General features: G+C 50.7%; 1 protein-coding gene across 2 annotated transcripts in view; it reads right to left on the reverse strand.

The window, feature by feature from the left end:
* MYH11 (myosin heavy chain 11) overlaps positions 1-16432 on the reverse strand; it is a gene marked incomplete at both ends in the record, with an annotated part of 109230 nt that overhangs the window by 17746 nt on the left and 75052 nt on the right. For both annotated transcript variants that reach the window (XM_079719527.1, XM_079719526.1), the window contains 12 exons: positions 2013-2157; positions 3334-3546; positions 5008-5179; positions 6052-6175; positions 7249-7386; positions 8355-8561; positions 8653-8784; positions 10525-10633; positions 12014-12174; positions 12339-12408; positions 12531-12652; positions 14027-14220. In XM_079719527.1, coding sequence (XP_079575653.1) covers positions 2013-2157; positions 3334-3546; positions 5008-5179; positions 6052-6175; positions 7249-7386; positions 8355-8561; positions 8653-8784; positions 10525-10633; positions 12014-12174; positions 12339-12408; positions 12531-12652; positions 14027-14220 — 1787 coding nt within the window. The remainder of the gene's footprint in view (positions 1-2012; positions 2158-3333; positions 3547-5007; positions 5180-6051; positions 6176-7248; positions 7387-8354; positions 8562-8652; positions 8785-10524; positions 10634-12013; positions 12175-12338; positions 12409-12530; positions 12653-14026; positions 14221-16432) is intronic.

Here is a 16432-nt window from a genome sequence, read left to right on the forward strand (position 1 = left end):
AGTGCCTCTTAGGGTAACAGTGCAGATTGATGAGCAAGGACCCTGGCGGACCTCACGGGATCTGGGCTCCCCAAAAACCTTTTTCCCAGAATGGTGGCAACACTATACACATGTAAGGGGATTCAAGATTGGAATGATGTTACAAGTTTTTCCCAACAATCTGAAAAGTTGCTAGAGGTAAAATAGTCCTCTTTTTCAACGCTCCTGAGATGGTGGACAGGTGTTCCCAGCCTCTTCTTTCTTATACAGGTCAGACGTGGATGCTGTCTGCTGGTGGCGTGAACAACTGAGGCTTTCCAAAGAGGCCAGGCTGTGAATCTGGGGTGTGGCTTCCAGCCCCTGCTCACCTCTGACGGCCACCTGGCTTGGCGCTGGTCAGTTACCTTTCCAGGCCCCACTCTTCCAAACACAGAGTAAGAGGGACACATACACCTTACCACTGTCTGGAGGGCTTACTGTTTCAGAAGGTGGGAAGAGCCCATTTGGGTTCAGATTCTATCACAATAAAAAAATAACTTCTGAACATAAAAAGGAAAACAATTAAAAGGGGAAATACATGTAGATAAAATTAGCAAGGTCTTATTTATCCAACACATACAAAGAACGGACAGAACGCTGAAGATTCATATTCAGACCCCATGTGACAAGTGACAAGGGGACATGAACAGGCGTCCTTTTCTCCATTTGGAGTGTGAGGGGTGTTCAGCCTGGCACAGTGAGTTTCAGCGTGGGGCCTGGAGATCTGCATTTTAGCAAAGGTCACGGGTGAAATTAAATGAGTCAGTGTCCGTAAAACATTGGAACAGTGGCATGTAATCAGTGCCGTATGAGGGATTGCTGGCGTTATTTAAATGTACAGGAAAATTCTGAGATTCTGATAGAATCCGTGGTGAACCAGCTCATAGAAGAACATTTACTTTGGCCATAGAAACAAATGCAAACTCCAGCGATTTTTAGGTAACGCAACAGCCGTTTAATCTAGAAAGTGCAGGGGGGAAGCTGTAGCGCTGAGGATGGTATAATTCAGACTCTTAGGGAAGCAACCTGGCAGGATGTCGTAAGCTAAAAAAATTCCCTCCTGAGAATGAAATACAAGGAAATTCTCCAAAGGGAGAGAAAGTTCCCGATATGAAGCATTCAGAGTAGAGCTATTTAACTGTCTCAAGTCCCATATACCCCAAGTAGCCAACCATGGGAAAAAGAAAGATCTAGCCATTCTCAAACTACACCAGGGGACTTCCCTGGTGGCGCACTGGCTAAGAATCCGCCTGCCAATGCAGGGGACATGGGTTGGAGCCCTGGTCTGGGAAGATCCCACATGCCGTGGAGCAACTAAGCCCATGCACCACAACTACTGAGCCTGCGCTCTAGAGCCCATGAGCCTAGACAGAGCCCATGCTCTGCAACAAGAGAAGCCATCGCAATGAGAAGGCCGCACACCACAACGAAAAGTAGCCCCCGCTCACCGCAACTAGAGAAAGCCCGCGCAGCAACGAGACCCAACGCAGCCAAAATTTTAAAAAAAACACACAAAAAACTACACCAGGGAGAGCTGTCTTGCTACTCAAATCAAATAATGATAGTCTTCTGATGTGCAGAGAAATGAAGATGGCTAGAAGGTTCTCAGTGTTGTTACCTTCCCAGAAGTTTTGCCAAACTTTGCTTATCCATACGGGCAGTGTATAGTAGACCCTACCCTAGAGAGGCTAAGAAGTGGGTCCATAGCCAGACTGCTTGGACTCTTGCTGACTAGCTGTGTGACCTCTAGGTGCTCTGGACCTCAGTTCCTTCATGTGTAAAATGAGCTTCATTGTACCTATCCCAGTGGGTCTGTAAAGATTAATCAGCATAATATACAGTAAGCACTTAATAAATGCTGGCTGCCATCACTCTCATTCGAATCGTTGTAGCTTGTTACTGGTCTCAGTATAGACACTGATATGTAGTTATTTGAAGCTGTTGACATATCGTTCTTGATATTTTGTTGTCACAAAAAAAGCATCGCAACTCACCCTCTTGAACTGCTCCAGCTGCTCAGTGAGCTCCTCCACGGCCTGTGTGTGCTTCTGCCTCATCTCCTGCACCTGGGCCTCGTGGGACCGGGTCTCCTCATCCAGGGCCTTCTTCAGGATTGTCACCTCCTGCTCCCTCTTGGCCCTGGACAGGAAGAACACAGTGGCTGGCGGTGGAGGAGACAGCGGTTCACCTCAGACAGTACTGTGCAGAAGAGCGAGCGCTCTCCTGGGACCTGGAGCTATGGTCTTCATCATCACCCCTCCCTAGCTGTGTGACCTTGGGGGAGTCACCTAACCTCTCTGGACCTGGAATTTCCTCAAAACGAGCATGCTACCTGCCCAGAACCTCCCAGGGCTGGCAAACAAATACACAAAATACAGCACATGATATTGTTGGAAGAATGCAAAGTGAACTGCAAACTGTTCCGTAAATATTAACATTAGCTCTTATTTACTGAGCATGCACAATATGCCAGGCCCTGACCTAAGTTCTGGGTATATGTCATCTCATATAATATTCAGAGTGACCCTAAGAGGCAAGAATATTATCATTTCTATTTTATAGATAAGGAAACTAAAGCTAAGAAAGAGTAAGCAGCTTGCCCAAGCTGTTGAAACCATTGTGTGATAGGACAAGAATTTGAACCCAAACAGTCTGACTCTGTGCCCATGCTCTGAGCCATTGCACTGGGCCAGTGGGAATGGAGAACATTGTGCTGGCTTCTAGGCCCAGGTAAGTGATGTAGCACAAAACCCAAAATGTGGGAAATAAATCTCCATGTTAGCGCTTGATACAGGGTGCACTCAAAGCACATTTGTGTATTTGTTGAATGAATAAGCGACCTAGTTTCACTAAAGTCAGGCAGTGACTTTCAATATCTGGCAGGTGACCTGTTCTTATGGTGGGCTTTGTTTTTGTGTTTGTTTTGTTGTTGTTGTTGGCTGTTAGCCTGCAGTGACTCTAATCAGAGACCAATCTAATAAATATTATTTTGAAAATTTAACACAAAACTTAGACACACACAGGAAAAGACAGGAATGAAATCCCCCAAAATGTTAACTGTGGTGGGACTGGGGGTGATGCTTTTGGTATCTACTTTCCTACAGTTTTCAAATCATTCTCTAATTGAGTATATCCTCTGACTGTGATGCAAAATAAGATTAAAAATAAGCATGCTTATATTAGTTAAATCAAAATACAATCAGGCCGATAAACATAGGGCCTGAGGAACCCCATGACCCAGGATCTGCTCGGGTTTGCCCCTCTCCACCAGCCGTTGCATCAGCGTGGCGGGCCAGTGGGGCGGGGGCCCCTCACCTGAGCTCCTGTTGGGTGGCCGTGCTGTCCAGCGTGTCCTCCAGCTCCGTCTTCAGCGCCTCCAGCTCCTCCCCAAGGTCCCGCTTCTGCTTCTCAGCTTTGCTCCTCGCGGCCCGTTCTGAGTCCAGGTCCTCCTGGAGGTCTGAGATGTGACCCTCCAGCTCCCGGATCTTCTTCAGGGCGTTGTTCTTCTGAGTGATTTCATCATCAAGCCTGCCGGGGACGGATCCCCAGAATTAAGACCCTGGGGTCCTGAGCCCCCTGCTATCCATCCCACAATGTGGCCAAAAATGGCTTTATGGAACCAGCCTTTTGGGTTCCATACATATCAAAACATGTTTCGTTCATGTCCCGAAACACAGCAGACCACTTCTTGCCATGCTGGATGGTTTGGAGGCTTATGCAGAAACGTGGTTTCCAAGGGCAGATGTAAAAAAACAGGTCATGCTGTGCGTGTGCGTGTGTGCGTGAGAGAGAGAGAGGCAGAGACAGAGATAGGGAGATACAGACAATACAAAGCGCTGTCCCAGACTAGCAAGGTGCCTTGTCCACATTAGGAGCCTAATAGATGCTGTCTGAATGTTAGACAATTATTCCTCCCTGGCAACTACTGGTTTATTCTTTCTTCCATCTGCTTAGCGTCTGAGTTCTGCTACATGCAAAGCTCTTGGCCAGGCACTGATTGGGGGTGGGGCGGGGGGGATGTTAAAACCGGGGGAGGCAGTGACTGGGGGTCAGTGTGGGACATGGGGAGCCTTGCCTGAATGGCACGGAAGGGAGCTCCCTCCTGACCACTGTGGAGCTGCCTCTGGTTTTGCCCACAATGGATGGAAAGGGACCCTCAGGAGGGAAGGCACAAGGTGGCCCATCACCCTAGCACTGTCACATGGCACAAACGGGCTGAGGGAGAGCTGGCCAGGGGATCAATCAGAAAATGGATCTCAGCCTGTCTCTCAAAAGCTGGGTGACTGTCACATGTCCCTTCACCTCCCCTGGCTCAGCTTCCTCCTCAGTGAATGGAGGCAACAGCCGCATACCTGGCCAAGTGTCTGCAAAGATACTGCTTGAGCAGAACTTAGCATACAGCGAGCAGGCTAATACCCATTAGTTGTTGCTGCTGTAATACCCCCGGGGGGAAGCCGTTAGAGTGAATCCAGCTCAGAGCTGGGAGAAGGGGGCACAGAGGAAAGGGTGTGGGACACATCTCAGGGGACGGGCAGACTCTGAGGACTGCTGCACGCTGTGCGTGGGACAAGAAGGAGGGTAAAAGCTAGGGAGGAGACACATTCGCAAAAAGAAGGACCTCAGAAGGAGGGGGCAGGGGACAGGAGGGTCCTCCCAGCCTCAGACACGTGGTGTTTGCGGTGCCAACAGAACAGACTCTGTGCACAACCAGAAATCCAGAACTGGGGTGTAGACGACAAAGGCTGGGCACCCAAGAGGCAGACACAGTGGGAGAAGAGAGGATTAGTTTGGAGGGAAGAGAAGAAAGTCAAAGGCAAAGTTCTGAAGGTGCCAGCAGGACTGGAAGGCATCCGGAAAGCCTGGCCTGGGCCACCTAGCATGAGATGGAGGCCTGCCTGTAGGAGGAAGAGGAAGACCGAGGCCCCCACAGATTGGCAGTGGCCCTCAGGGCACCAGCACACACTGGACCTGCCCCGCCAGCCTCACTACCTGCCCAGGGCCGCCTGCAGCTCCTCCTCCTTCTTGGCCAGCTGCATCTTGAGCTCAGCGATCTGCGCCTGCAGGTCGGCTATCTGCTCGTGGAAGTCGCTGGCCTCGCCCTCCAGCTTCCTCTTCAGCTTCTCCAGCTCCTGCCGGCTCTTCTCCTCCTTCTTCAGCCTCACTACAACAAAGCCAGGGCCCCTCAGGAGGTGGACACTACCAGAGAGACCCCTGGAGGACGAGCCTTTCTGCTCAGGCATTTCACATGGAGGAAATTCACACACACACATCCCCCCACTGGTAACTGTCCCGCCGGCACCACTGTCTTGTGGAAGGAAAGTCAGTCCTGGTGACAAGCACCTTCTGGAATTAATGTGTGTGTTCACTAAGGGTGAGCAGGCAGCTGGATAGGGTTGTCCCTTTCCTGCAATAATCCTCCATTCTCAAATTTCCTGTCTGATATTCCTACTTTTAAAATGTCCACTCAAAACATCACTGGGGGGCTTCCCTGGTGGCGCAGTGATTGAGAGTCTGCCTGCTGATGCAGGGGACGCGGGTTCATGCCTCGGTCCGGGAAGATCCCACATGCCGCGGAGCAACTGGGCCCGTGAGCCATGGCCACTGAGCCTGCGCATCCGGAGCCTGTGCTCCGCAACGGGAGAGGCCACAACAGTGAGAGGCCCGCGTACCGCAAAACAAACAAACAAACAAAAAAAACATCACTGGGGGACTTCCCTGGTGGTGCGGTGGTTAAGAATCCGCCTGCCAATGCAGGGGACGCGGGTTCGAGCCCTGGTTCGAGAAGATCCCACATGCCGCTGAGTAACTAAGCCCGTGTGCCACAACTACTGAGCCTGCGCTCTAGAGCCCATGCTCCACAACAAGAGAAGCCACCGCAATGAGAAGCCCGCGCACCACAACGAAGAGTAGCCTCCGCTCGCCGCAACTAGAGAACGCCCGCACGCAGCAACGAAGACCCAATGCAGCCATAAATAAATATATATATAATTTTTTAAAAAACAAAAAAAACCCATCACTGGGTAGCCGTTTTACCTTCCAGTTCTGAAATCATAGATTCGTGCTTATTTTTCAGCTTGGTAAGATTCTTGGCTTTTTCTTCCTCTTCTGCAAGATTTGTTGTTAAGTCACTAATCCTCTCTTCAAGGAGTTTTCGCTCCTTTGGGGGGAAAGAAAAAGAAATATCATTCATTTTTTCCTTTTCTCCAGGGTCTAGTAATTTCCAGATAAACAGTTGAAAGGAAAGCCCACATTATAACCAAATGCTACCTAGAGTTTTCAATGGGGAAAGAGAAGTTCCTTAACAATAATATTTTCCAAAGATTGACTACTCCTCATCTCAGGCCCCTCTACCTCTCAACTTCATGTCCCAGCCAGGGGGCCCCTCTTTCCTTTCCTACCACAGGCCAGCTCCTCCCAGCCTCAGGGCTCTTGTACAGATGGGACCATCTGCCTGGAATGTGCCTCCGCCCCCTCTCCTTCTAACTGCTTCTCACTCTTCAGGTTTCCACTTAAATGTCACTTCCTCCAGGAAGCCTCCCCTGAATCCCACCCCCCATCCCCTAGTGCTCTGGTCTTATAAGATGGTGAACACCTCCTTCAGAGTCCTGATCACAATGGCAATTAACGTTTGCGTGTATGATTATCTACTTGCTGCCTCACTAGGATATAAGCCCTACGAGGACAGGGTCCTCCTCCGCTGTGCGTGCCCTGCACCTGACATGGACTGGCAGTCAGTGCCCAGCTCAAAGGACTAAAGGTAGTCCGCCTCAGTGGGGCTGCTTAGTGGTTACTGACTAGGGTGACCTAGTCAGCCTGGTTTGCACTGGGACGTTTCTGGCTTCAGGGCTGAAAGTCCCACATCCCAGAAACCCTTCAGTCCCAGGACGACTGGTTCCCCTATTACCAACTGCAAATGGACGGTGAGAATGTGAGAGGGGCCTCTGAATCCCAAGCACATTGCCCGCCCACCCTTGTACAACTTGGGGGTTCCATTGGTCTTGGTGTTTCTGAGACTTGCTCTGTGGCAGCCCTGGTGCTGGTGGGACCACCGGGGACCCCATCCATGGCACACCTGCATCCAGACAGCAGTCACAAGGCCGCCACGTCAATGCTGGAGGTAACTACTTGCTTGGCCTTCAATACCTTGTCTCTGGCTAAAAAGGGAAGGCCTCTGGAGTCCTCAGCCCTCATGAGCCTGTCATTTTATCAAAGATGCTCAGCCCCACTCACTTTTGACAGTTTATTGTTCTGATCATCCATGACCAGAATATCATCCTCCAGTTTCTTGATCTTGGCCTCAGCCGTGACCTTCTCAAGTTGTAGCTTCTGCCTGGCAGCTTCCTCTTCCTCCAGCTGTTCTTCCAGGTCCTTTGTGGGAGAAGGAAAAGAATCACAGCCTTGCTTAAAACAAAGTCACTCTCCTGGAGCTCTGGGGACTCATGGATACAGAGACTTAGCCTGATGGCCCCCTGCAGTGCTCTGCCATCTCCTTTCATCACAAAGAAAAGGTTTGGGTAAGCCACTTCTCTTTGTGGAGCCTCAGTCTCCTCCTCTGTAAAATGGGGATAGTAGATACCATGGTGGTTTAAAAATATGTCCATAAATTCTTTGATACTCTTCCCTTCAAGAGGTGGAGCCTAATTCTCCTCCCCTTGAGTGTCAGCTGGACTTAGTGACTTGCTTCTAACAAATAATATCAAGAGGAAGTGATGGAGTGTCTAAGTCAGAGATTGGGCTATAAAAGGCTTTGCAGCTTCCTCCCTGTTCTCTCTTCATTCACTCCATCTGGGGAAAGCCAGCCGCCACGTTGTGAGGGCGCTCAAGCAGCCCTATGGAGAAGCCCACATAGTGAGGAATGGAGGCCTCCTGCCTACAGTTGTGTGAGTGAGCCATGTGCAAGTGAGTCCTCCAGCCCCAGTCCAGCCTTCAGATGCTGCAGCCCAGGCTGACATCATGACTGCAACCTTGTGCGAGGCTCTAAGCCAGAATCACCCAGCTAAGCCACTCTCAAGAGTCACGACTGTGTGAGATAAACGTTTGTTATTTCCAAGCTGCTAAGTTTTGGGGTGTTTTGGTTCTGCAACAATAGCTTACTGATACAATTACCCCTCACCCAGGGTTGCTATTAGGAGGCAAGGTGTTTGCACATGAAAGGCAGGGCAGTAGAACTGAGCAGGCTTCCAAGGAGACCTGGGTGAGCAGATGGCGGTTTCTCTCCAAGCCTTAGTCTCTCTCTCTGTCCAAAAGGGACATACAACATCAGATGCACCTCACAGGCCTGCCGTGAGGGGCAAGGGATTTCGTACCCACCGAGGGCTGCCCCTGCAGTGCCTTACCAGCATCTGCTGGGCCATCTTCTTCCGTTCTGTCTGCAGCTGCTGGCCCCGGTCTTCCTCCTCCTCCAGGCGGGCCTCCATCTCATGCAGGATCTCCTCCAGCTCCTGCTTCTTGGCTGCCAGCCGGACCCGCATCTCCTCGGCCTCCGCGTACAGCTCCGTCTCTGCCTGCAGCTGCTCCTGAAGCAGGTTCTTCTCCTCGGTCAGCTGCATGCAGAGGGTGGGGAGACGGCCCGTGAGCCCCACAGGAGCAGGCATCCTGCCCTCCGCAGCCCTGGCCGGGCTCCCGGCCCAGTACCTGCGTATGTTTCTGCCCCAGCTCCTGGAGCTCGCGTTCTGCCTTCTGCTGCCTCTCCTTGGTCTTCTGCAGCTCATCCTCCTTGGCCTGCAACTCCTCCTCCTGCCTCGTCACCTGCAGCAGGGGCTTCACCTGCACACACAGGGTCAGCCCGTCACTTGCTTTTGTGGCACAAGGGAAACACTCTCGTAATAAATAAATCAGTGGTTCTCAGCAAGGGACAATTTTACCCCACTCACAGATCCTAATGGGATATTTGGCATTTCTGGGGACAGTTTTAGCTGTCACAACTGGGGTGGGCAATGCTACTGGCATCTAGTGGGTATAGGCCAGGGATGCTGCCCAACATTCTAGAATGCTCAGGACAGCCCCCCCCTGACACAGAATTATCCATCCCAAAATATCAGCAGTGCTGAGATTGAAAAATCCTAAATTAGAGCAATGGGAAAAGGTGCAAAGTGAAAGGAGAAAGTCTCCCCTCCCCCCATTTAGTCCCATCCTGAGAGAGAACTGCTGCCGACAAACTGATATGTTTCCCTCCAAAGAGAAAAGGAAAGAAAAATCCCCTACATCCTACCTCCCATTCTCAGCATTGTCCTACACATTAAAAAAATATACCTGAGATCACGCTGCCCAGTGTTAACATGCTGCTTTTTTTTTTTTGGCTGTGCTGCACGGCTTGTGGGATCTTGGTTCACCCACCAGGGATTGAACCCAGGCGCCTGGCAGTGAAAGCATGGAGTCCTAACCACTAGACCGCCAGGGAATTCCCTGCTTGCTGCTTTTATTACTAAAAACTACAAGATAATTATCACCCCATGCTGTCCCATCAGCTTTACAACTTGATTTTTAGATAACCATCATTTTTAGTGGTTGAAAAATATCCCATTGATGGATGAGCTGGTGTGAGTCAGTCTGCCAGGGCTGGGCATTGAAATTTTGCTCTTGTAAATGAATGCCCTTCATTCTTGATTTTCTTGATTTCAGATGGTTTTCTGAGAAGAGTTTTCTAGAAGTTGGGTCAGGGGGGATGAACATTTCCCAAAGCAGCTTCCCCTCACTGCTCTTCCAAGCTCACTCCTAACTCCTGTGTTCAAGCCCTGCCTGGCACTAGGGGAGCCCCTGTCAGACACACTGTGGCTTCCTTTCTGCGCTGACCCCAGTCTGCCATGGGCATTGGTTCCTGTGCTGACCCCATCTGCTTCCCCACTCAACTAGAATATTCATGAGGCCAGGGCATCCCTAGCACCTTGCACGTGTCTGGTGCACAGTAGTTCCACAATACCTACTTGCTCATTGAAAAAGGTTTGTGCCCATTTTACACACTCAAGGGCACCTAAGAGAAAGCCACGTCTGTCCCTACAGAGCAAGTCTTTGCACGATTGGCTCATGACAGCCAGCGATGCTGCAAGACAAAGTTGTACCCAGAGAAAAAAACAATGGATACACACAACAAGCCGGACGGAGGGACCTCCAGAGAATGATACTTCGTGACAAAAGCCCATCTCAAAAGATGACATACTGAAGGACCCCGTTTATAGAACATCCTTGAGATGACAAAATTATAGAGATGGACAACAGATTCGTGCTTGCTGGGGTTATGGAGGGAAGTGGGTAGGGCTCTAAAGGGGCAAGAGGTGAGATCCTTGCGGTGATGGAAATGCTCTGCATCTGGGTTAAGGTCATGGCTGTAACCCACGTGCCAAAGAGGGGGCCTTTCTCAGGCCCGGAGAATCGCCAAAGGGCAAGGTTTGGTTTCGAGCCCTCAGTTGCACACCTGCTGTCAATCACCTCCAGTCCCACATGGACAGCGTCCAAGTGAAGACCGAGGACTGGGAGGGGGGTGGGCGGGTGGGAGAAGGAGGCACTCACTTTGGTGAAGAGCCGCCACCACTGCCAGTTCCGCAGCTTGAGGTAGGCGGCGCAGTTCCTCTGAATCACCTTCATGGCCGTCAGCTGCTGCTGCCTCTTGGCAAAAGCCCTGGGGAGAGGGAAAGGGAGCTGTGAGAAGACCTGCTCGGCTCAACAGACACCTCACTGTGTTGTCACGGCATCCCGCCCCGCAGCATCCCGAAGGCAGGACGCTTCTGTTTGGCTTGTGATTTAGTGACTTGTACAAGGACGTCCCCCATTCTCTGCAGCCCAGATTCTCCAGGAAGCTCTGAGCATCAGCAAAAGTATACCATCTGGAGGCCAGAGCCTTTCTCAGTGGACAAGGAAGACCCAAGGCTCACAAAATGCCCTGGATTCAGATCTGTGGTCCTGACAACACCTAGGAAATTGATCTATGCTACACCATTCCTAAGGGATGTCCTACACCCTCAGCTGTGCCACATCTTCCCCAAAGCTGAGTGTCTGACAAACCTATCCTTTCCTCAGATAATTTAAAATCCCAGACCTGACACAGAACCAGCACGCTTCCTACTTAAGGCTACTGGGTTTGAGAAACCACAGAACAGTGAGCACCATCCTCTCGCCTCTGCGCGGCTGCCATTGCGGCTGCCATCTTGGACGTGGGTGAATTTGAAGAATAAAATTGCCCCAGTCAGTCTGGAGGTGGGAGGGGTGGCAACAGAGAAATTAGTTATGAAAGTTAACAGTTTAGGTCTGTCCCTGGACCAAGAGCTCCCCAGATCTGGCGTTGACCATCCTGGGTCTACTTGACAATGAATCAGCTTGACACAGTCAGGGCTCTGCAGATGAGTGCATGGTCCGTACCTCCTGAAGACATATGCCCTGGACAAGAGCTATTCTGCCAGCCCCTGTGTCCTGTTTGGGGTGTGAGTTTCATGGAGGAACCGCAGCCCTCACCCAGCCCCCAGGATTCCCAAAACAGAGGGGGCATCAGACCTTCTACGACTTTGCCTTATGAGTCCCACTTGGACATAGGGGTACAGACACAAATACTCTTTCCTCAGACACTTTATCATATTCTCACACTTCTGAAATGATAGCCAGCTGCTGTTCTCAACACTTTTCATGCAGTATTTCATTGACCCCTCATCAAAAGAGGTTTATGAGGCAGGAATGATTATGCTCATTTTCCTGAGGCTCAGAGAGGTAGAGTAACCTTCCCAAGGCTCTTCAGCAAATAAGTAGGGGAGCCAGGATGAGAACCCATGTCTAACTCTCCAGAGCCCATGGTCTTAACCCCTTCCTGCCCTGCCCTTATAACTAGTGCATGTATTTAAAGTGGTAGCATTTCTCTCCCCCAAGAGAAGGCTGCCATTCAATCAATGATGCATCTTAGAGCAGATGGCCTCTTAGAATCAGAAAATCAGAACATGAGGCCAGAAAGCCCCCTGAAATTTTGTCTTTCTGGTCTGTGTTTGCAGGGAGGCGATAGCGCGTGGGTCTTTACTTTCTGGCCAGGTAGCCACGACACATCGCCTGGAAAGCCATGATGACATCGGTGATCTTTAAGTCCCGCTCCTCTTCTAGGTGGGCCAGGACGCCAGTTCGGAAGAAGATTTTGCTCTGCCCAATCCTGTACAAGTTGGGGTCGAGTTCTAGGGCTTTGATCTGCAGAAGGAAGGAGGATGAGAGTTCCCGTTCTCGGCTATGCCACTTGGCCAGGGGTTAAGTGTGTTTAAGGAGGGTCCCACCCGGAGCAGCTGCGGGAAGTGCCACCCGAGGCCAGGAGGTCTGCAGTTGGATTTCTGGGGCAGGGCTGGGGCTGGGCTCACCATCAGAATGCAGGCCTGCTTCCCGTCCATGAAGCCTTTGGGAATGGCGTTTGCGGCCAGGATCTCATAGCTTGAGACACAGGGCAGGAGTCACCGACCGAGTGCATCTCTGTCGTCCATCTATCCCTCCACCCAGCCTGCTCACTCCCGTCCCACCCGCTGCCCCACCCGTGCCCGGCCCGGTAGGCTCACCGTTGTCGGAACTCCTGGAAGACGATCCTGTTAGGGAATCCCTGGCGGCAGATTCGGATGCCTTCCAAGACGCCGTTGCAGCGCAGCTGCTCCAGCACCAGAAAGGCGTCCAGCTTTCCGGACTGCAAAGACGCAAAGGGCAGTGGGCTGCCGGGGCCGCGGGGAGCAGCAAGCCCCAAATCTCAGGCCGGTGACCCACCTCGCCAGGTCATGGGGGATCACGGGGCACCAGGTGAGAGCTCAGCTGAGGGTTCTGGTGCCATCTCTCGTACTTGGTGGCACTAGCATCACCTGGGGCTTCCTCCTCGTCACTTCTCCCTCCCTCACTTCCTGTCCATCACCAGTTCTACGGCTCCTACCTCCCAAATATCTCCCCATCTACACACTTCTCTCCACTACCATTGTCACTGCCATCTACTCACCACCATCTTCTCCTGTCCCAATGATCACAACAGCCTCATACTATCTTCCCACCCCGTCCTGACTCTCTTATCCCCTTATTTGGTTTCTAAAATGTGAATCTGATCATGACATACCCCTGCTTTTAAAAGCCCCCAATGGCATCCTACAGAAGGAAGGCCACGCTCTGGTCCACCCACAGGAACTCCACAATCTAGCCCCACCCACAGTTCCAGCCTCAGCTCTTCCCAATCCCTGCCTCACACCATCACACGTCCACAAAATGACCCACCTAGCGTTTCCTTGCCCAGACCCTTCATTTCTCACCTCCACACTTTTGTTTATTCTGGTCCCTCTGCCTAGGATGCCCTTCACACGCTGCTCTCAGCATCACCAACTTCCCATTCTCTAAGAAGCTTTCTCTGAGCCCTGAGTCTCAAGTGGGAGCCCCGGCTCTTTGGTGTTCTCAAAATTTACCCAGATAACATCATGGGTATCAGCTGTCTACCTCTCCCACAACCTCAGCAATACTGACATCTTGGGCTGGATAATTCTCTGTGGTGGGGGACTGCCCTGCACACTGGAGGATGTTTAGCAGCATCCCTGGCTTCTATGCATTGGATGCCAGTAACTGCCCCCTCCCCGTTAAAAATGTCTCCGGACATGGCCAAATCTCCCCTGCAGGGAAGGGAGGGCACACAATTGCCCCCAGCTAAAGCACCCCTGCCCTAGATTATAAGAAACCTGCAGGCAAGGACAATAACTTATCCAGCACCGTATCCCCAGCTCCTGGCACAAGTGGAGCTCAGTAATTATTAGCTGGAATAATGGACGAATGAGGGATCTGATACCCTGTGCAGCCACTCCAGGGCTCAAAGTCCCCAGGTGCATTTGCCTTTCCTCCCTTGCCTTCTTTTGCCTCCAGGGTGGGAAATGAGCACCTCCTACCCATGTCAGATGGAGCCCTCAGGGTGGTGGGGTGGTGGTCAAGCTTTCCTCCGGCCCTTGTACCCCGGTCTGCCTTCCCTTTCTCCACAGGCCCTGATGATGTCCTGGGGGGACTTTCTGACCCCCCAAGAGCCGAGTGGTAGCCTCACCCTCTTCTCATGGTTGGGGATGATGCAGCGCACGAAGTTGGGGGTGGTATTCCGCAGCGTGGTCATCAGCTTCACCAGCTGCTCCTTGTACAGCTGCCCCACGGTGCGGAACATGCCCTTCTTGGTCTTGGAGGCACTGGGCAGCGAGCTCTCCGTCATCTTGGCCATCTGGTCCAGGCCCACGATGCGGTCCACTGTGGGCACATGAAGGGTGATGTCGGCCCACCCAGGGAACCTGAACCTCCACAGCAGGCCAGGGGACCAGCCTGGAAGGTTGAGACCTCAGGTCCCCTGCTCCCTTGTGGGCACCATTCCCCATTCTTTCCTCTGCCAGCCAACATCTTCCCTCTAGAGGCAGGTAAATGGAGGCACAGGGGGCTTTGCTTTCCAAGTACTATATTATCTATTTCTGAGACCCTGAGAGCTCCTGAGTGACAGAAAGAACAAATTCTCTCTGACATTGTCACAGAGATGTGGGAGTAAATCCTGCTTTTGCCACTGCCTTGGCCTAGCGTCATTTTGTGCCTCAGTTTCTCCTTCTATGAAATGGAGTTGATGACAGCATCTACCTCCTAGGGCAGGAATAAGCGAATAATGCATGCGAAGTGCTTACTTCCCTGCCTGCCTTCAATCCTTCATCCACCAACAAATATTTATTGAGAGCCTACTGTATGTCAGGCCCTGGGCATACAGACATGAACAAAACACAGACCCTGTGTCCCCCTGACCCCAGCTCATATTCAATGGATATTCTAATAGAAGGAGAAGACAATGATCACACATGTAGGTATATAATATTTTGGGTGGTGAAGGTGTGCTTAGAAAGATAAAGCAGGGTTAAGGTGGGTTGGGAGTGATGGGGGTGATCTCTTAGTGTGATGGGGGTGTCTCTCTGATAAACTGATATTTTTGAGTAGAGACCAGAAAGAAGTAGTCAGGTAGATATCAAGAGAAGGAATATTCTGGGTAGAAGACATAGCAAACACTACAACATAGGAATCTGGCACTTTGGTAAGTGCTCAACAAAGCAACAAAGAGTGGGTGGTGGTATTATTATTATTATTACTATTATCACCACCAAGACTCTTTTTCTTTCAGAATGGAATGAGAGACTCCTACTGGTGCAGTGGGTGCTGCACATACCAAGCCCAATCCTGGCATTGCTATAAATTTCCCTCAAAGTACAGCTTTTGCTGTATCCCACAAATTTTAATAAGTAGTGTTTTCATTTTCATTTGGTTCAACATATTTTAAAATTTCCCTTGAGAAAATTAACACACGACAACACACTTCTAAATAACACAATGGGTCAAAGAACAAATTTCTTTGACCCATTGTGTTATTTAGAAGTGTGTTGTTTAACCTCCACATATTTTCAGATTTTTCAGTTATCTTTCTGTTATTCCTAGTTCAATTCCACTGTGGTCTAAGAGCAGACATTGTATGATTTCTATTCTTTTCAATTTGTTAAGGTGTGTTTTAGGGTCCAGAGTGTGGTCCATCTTGGTGAATGTTCCACATGAGCTTGAGAAGGATATGTGTTCTGCTGTTGGACAACACAGACTACAGGTATAGTCAATTGTATCCAGCTGGTTGATGGTGTTGTGGGGTTCAACCCCACTGGCATTAGATCCCACCATTTCTGCTCCTTGTGCTCAACTAGGCTCCATGTAATAATGTCTTTGTTTGTCTGCCTCTCCCACAAGACTGTGGCTCCTTGAAGGAAGGACTTGCTGAGTTCATCATGAGTCCTAGGTGTGAGGTATGACCCAGGTTGAGATGCTGTTACCCCATCCCAGGGCCTTGACACACAGGAAATGTTGGCAGAACTGAACCCCATGCCTAAAGCAAGGGCAACCAGTCCTGTAGGCCCTAGGCCCACAGGCTCTGTGTCAAGAGTGAACTCTGCTGTGGGCACCGAGGTCCAGGAACAAAAGCAGTAAAGCCCACCACCCCTAATAGTCATTGCAGCAGCCGATATGTACTAAGTCCCTACTATGGGCCAGCAGGTGCTAAGTACTTCACCTGGATTATCTATTCTCTAATTCTTAAAGGGAACCGAAGTGTGGTCCCCAAACCAGCAGCATCAGCACCACCCAGGAACTTGTTAGAAATACAAATTCTCAGGCCCCATCCCGGTGAGGAGGCCCAGCGATCATCTGAGTTTTAACAAGCTTTCCAGGAGATCCTGATCCACGGTCAAGCTTGGCCCCACTGATCTAATTTTACCCTCACAATAATCTTAGGGGAGGTAGGGGATTATTATTATTTTTCTGGTTTTAGCAATGAGGACAGGGAAGCTTAAGGAAGTCAAGTGACTTGTCCAAGATCACACAGCTGGTACATGGCAGAGAAGAGAATTCAGTTAAGTCTTTCTGACTCCAGAAGAGGCTCTCTGACTCAACA

Source organism: Hyperoodon ampullatus, assembly GCF_949752795.1.
Source record: "Hyperoodon ampullatus genome assembly, chromosome: 14".
Classification (NCBI taxonomy): Eukaryota; Metazoa; Chordata; class Mammalia; order Artiodactyla; family Ziphiidae; genus Hyperoodon; species Hyperoodon ampullatus.